Here is a 4123-nt window from a genome sequence, read left to right as displayed (position 1 = left end):
CCCCCCCCCCCAGTTTTAATTCTTCCTGTCATTGCACTCTGACACAAGCTATTTTCTCTGCCTGGAATGTTTTGAGCTTTAGTAGTGTAGAGGTTCGGAGTTTCACTGTCAATCCGAAGGCAGGCTGTTTGAGTCTATAGCAGCTGTTTAGGGAAAAGATGAGAAATCTCCTCCCATTTGACATATAGCCTCTGAAAACCTACTGGAGGGTCATTTATGAGTTGGGCCTTACTTATTTCTTGCCCATATCTTTAGTGCAGTTTGAACTCTTCCTTTAATACTTTTAGTTCTTGACTGTATACTACTTCCTGAAATGTTTCAGTGTCGATCACTTCTTCCTAACACCTTTTAGACAGAGGAAAGGGCATGTGTAAGGAACCTGAGGCAGGAAGACTTCAGATTGGGAAAGAATTGCAAGATTATCGGAGGGTTTAGCTTTGAAGTGAGGCGTATAATGGCATAGAATGAGGCAGTTCCTGGTCCCATGAGTATCCCCTGGGCCATACTTGGCAGTTTAGAAGTTTCCTTGAATGCAAAAAGGAGATTATTAAAGAGCTTTAAGCTGGGAAGTTAGATGACTTGATTTATGTCTTGAAAAGATCACTCTGGCTGCCATGGAGAGAATAGATTGTAGGGGTCAAGTGCAGGGAGGCTGTTACAGGTGATTGATGACAATGACTTGGTTCGAATGGCGACAGTGGAGACGGAGAGAGGTGGATGGGCCGGAGATGTAATTTGGAGATGAAATCGACAGGGCTTGGCAGAGTGAGGAGAGCAGTGCATTTGAGAAGCGGGATGATGGTGATGGGAACGGGAGGCGGGAGGGGGAGCAGGGAGCTTCTCTGTTTTTGTCTTAAAGAGGCTCACAAGCCAAAGTGTCCCAGGAGCTCTGTTCCTGCTTCAGCACCAAACCCCATCTCAATCCTGATGCCCTTTGTGCCTTCTTGCAGCAAAACGACGGGCAGTTCACGGTTATCCAGCTGGTAGGAATGCTGAGGGGCATCGCCGCTGGCATGAAGTACCTGTCTGAGATGAATTACGTGCACCGGGACCTGGCTGCCAGGAACATTCTGGTCAACAGTAACTTGGTGTGCAAGGTGTCTGACTTTGGCCTGTCGCGCTACCTGCAGGATGACACCTCAGACCCCACCTACACCAGCTCCTTGGTGAGTCCTTTGTGATACCCTCAGGTGTTGTTTTTTTTTTTTTAAAAAGGGGGGACCTGAATAAAGGGGGCTGCATGTTCTTGGGGATTGACAGGAAAAGGTCAGCACTCGGACCCTTCTCTCCACTGGAGGACCAAGTGCTGGAAAAGCCATCAGCCCTTGATGGACAGTGGGAGCTCGTGTTCAGACTAGCAGCCCAGCTGGGAGGAAGGCTAATTGGAAGCCATGGGGTTCCTTGGCCCGTGGCCATAAGAAATCTTGGAAAAGATGATTTGGGGGAATATGGTGTTGGACAATATTAACAGAACCAGCCGCCTCCCCAGGAATAGACTGAAGGCGTGCTTCAGACCTCTGGGCTCCGGTTGGGTTGGGACGAAGCCACAAGGAAGACTCTCCAGAACTTTCCTCGTAATCCTGAGCAACACTCCTGTTACTCTAAGTACCATCTCCTAGTGACGACTCCTCAATTTCAGTTTTCTGCTCAGTCTGCCCTTCTTGCCTCACATTTACTCTAATCACGTGTCCACTGCCCAGAGGATTATCTTTTTCATACTTTCACTGGCTTCTCAGCTACTCTGTGAACAGTGACTCTGAACCCTGCCCTGTGCCATCCTCAGTGTCTCTGATACACTTGAGCCCACCGTTACAGACATTGTGTCAGTTCATCTCACGAAGGGTCTTCTCCTCCTTTATGACCCCTCGCTTTTCCAATCATGATGTTCTTTTCCAAGGGCTGGCACCTCCTGTTAATATGCCCAAAGAATTTTGTTGTTATTGTTATATGCCATCGAGTCACCTGCAACTCGCTAGAGACCCTCGGCACAATAGCTCTGAATCCTGCCCTATCCTGACACGATCTCATCGTCTCTGACAGACCCAATCCCATTTCTCTAGTAACCGAGTTATTCCATCTCATTCTGGATCTTCCTTTTCTGCGCTGTCCCTTCACTCTTCTAAGCATGACGTCACTCTCCAAGGACTGTTCCCTCCTTGCCACGTGCCCAAAGATTGTTAAAGGAAGTTTAATTATCTTTGCTGGGAGGCTATACCTTTTCAAAGACATTCTTGTTTATTCTTTGGGGAGTCTGTGCTTGGGGATTGACAGTCCATTCCACAGTCTTCTCCAACACCACCCCTCAAAGGCATCGATTCTTCCTTTGTCTGAAAATGAACAGGTTCAAATAAAACTCTTACTTTCCTCTCCAATATCCCTTCTCCAGTCTCCAAAGTAATTTCAGTAGTGGGCATCACACAACCCATGACAGGGACCAAGCTGCCACATCTCACTCCAAAGCACCTTCCTCTCTCATCAGGACCTTTGCAGGATCTTCCTAACTGGTGTCCGTGGTCGTCCCCTTTCTCTTTACAATAGCGTCCAAAGTGATTGCTGTATTTATCAACCTGCCTGTCTCCTTCAAGTCAGTATATGGCTGTTACTCAAATTATTTAAAAAAAAAAAAACACCAGGAAAGAAAGAGGAACTTGCGACTTGTAATTCACCTGAGGCAAAAGTCAGTGCATTTTTCCTTAAAGGATCGGATAATAAATATTTCAAGCTTTGCTGGCCAGGAGGCGGATATCAAAGCTATTATGAGCACATCTATATAACCATTTGAAAATGTGAAAATTATTCTTAGTTCCAAAAGACGTCTCACATACTTTGGACATGTTGCTAAGAGTAGCTACGCATTGGAGAGAGACATGATGCTTGGGAAGGTGGAGGGATAGCAAAGAACAAGGGAGATCCTTGAGCAGTTGGATTGATACAGTTACTGCAGCAACGGACTCAACTTCGTCAGAGATTTGTGAGGATGGCACAGGATAGGACAGGGTTCAGATCTGTTGTTCATAAAGTCACTGGAGGTTGTACTCAACTCAATGGCACATAAGAACAACAACAACCTCTACAAGAACAGGTGGCACGTTAGACTTGGCTCACAGGCCCTAGTTTGTCGACCCCTGTCCTGAAGCGTTCATTTCAACCATTAGGTATGGAAATTTCTACAAAGCAGGTTCCACAAGCATTCTCCTTGTTTGAAGGCATGAACATTTCCGTTATGTAAATGTGCATGACGCCCGTTATTCTGCGCCTCGGCTGTGTCGTAGACACTCTTGTTGCCAGCTTGCTTTTCTGAAGGTTTGTCAACAGTCCCTCTCCTGCAGAAATGCCTGGACGCCTGTTTGTTCCCCGGCGCCCTCACCAGTGCCGGATGCCATCAGGCTTGAAAACTTAGCCAAAGCCGAGATGAAAAATGATACCTCATTATGATTTCATTTGTATTTCCTACTGACTGCTGGAGATGTTCTTGGCTTTTCACACAGTTAATGCAATTTGTGTTTGTTCCTCTGTTAATTGTTAATAATGTCTTCACCTGCTTTTGTACTGGGTTGTTTGCTGATTTCTTGGAAATATATGCAAAGTCTTTAGGTGTTCTTGTTATGTGCCGTAGAGTCGTTTGAGACTCTGACACACCTACTCCCATTGTCCCGTTACTGTCCAACTATTCCTCCTCCTCCTCTGTGTTTCCAAATTTTCCAAAATTTAGCCTCTGTTGCCATATCTGTTAGTCTATTTAAAGTGTACTCTGTTGTACATAGGGTTTTGAAGGCCTGTTATATTTTGGAAGTGGATGTCTAATCCTTCTTCCTATCCTGTCCTAATTTGGATACTTAGAGCAATATCTGTCAGACAAGCATTTTACTGAAAGGAATAGATGAAAGATGCTTCCTCTTAAGTCTTTATATAAGGGATTAAATTTTTGGCCTGCTCTATAAGAGATTGAGATTGTTCACAGCTTTAATTTGCTTGGCTCCACAGTCAACACTCTTGGCACCAGCAGCCAGGAAATTAAAAGACATATTGCCATGGGAAAGTCTGCTGTTAGGGAACTCTCCAAAGTATTGAAGAGCAATGACGTCAGGCTGGAGACTAAGGTGTGTCTGATACAGGCCATGGT

The 4123-nt window shown here is 45.5% G+C and overlaps 1 protein-coding gene across 1 annotated transcript in view; it reads left to right on the top strand.

Annotated features, from left to right (window-relative positions):
- LOC102855158 (ephrin type-B receptor 1-like) overlaps positions 1-4123 on the top strand; it is a 233049-nt gene that overhangs the window by 147518 nt on the left and 81408 nt on the right. The window contains exon 9 of the mRNA XM_006883369.1: positions 951-1166. Coding sequence (XP_006883431.1) covers positions 951-1166 — 216 coding nt within the window. The remainder of the gene's footprint in view (positions 1-950; positions 1167-4123) is intronic.

This window comes from Elephantulus edwardii, unplaced genomic scaffold, assembly GCF_000299155.1.
Source record: "Elephantulus edwardii isolate Elephantulus edwardi_28Jun2011 unplaced genomic scaffold, EleEdw1.0 scaffold00027, whole genome shotgun sequence".
Classification (NCBI taxonomy): domain Eukaryota; kingdom Metazoa; phylum Chordata; class Mammalia; order Macroscelidea; family Macroscelididae; genus Elephantulus; species Elephantulus edwardii.
Note: the sequence above shows the minus strand (reverse complement) of the source record. Positions and strands in the feature narration are given on the sequence as shown.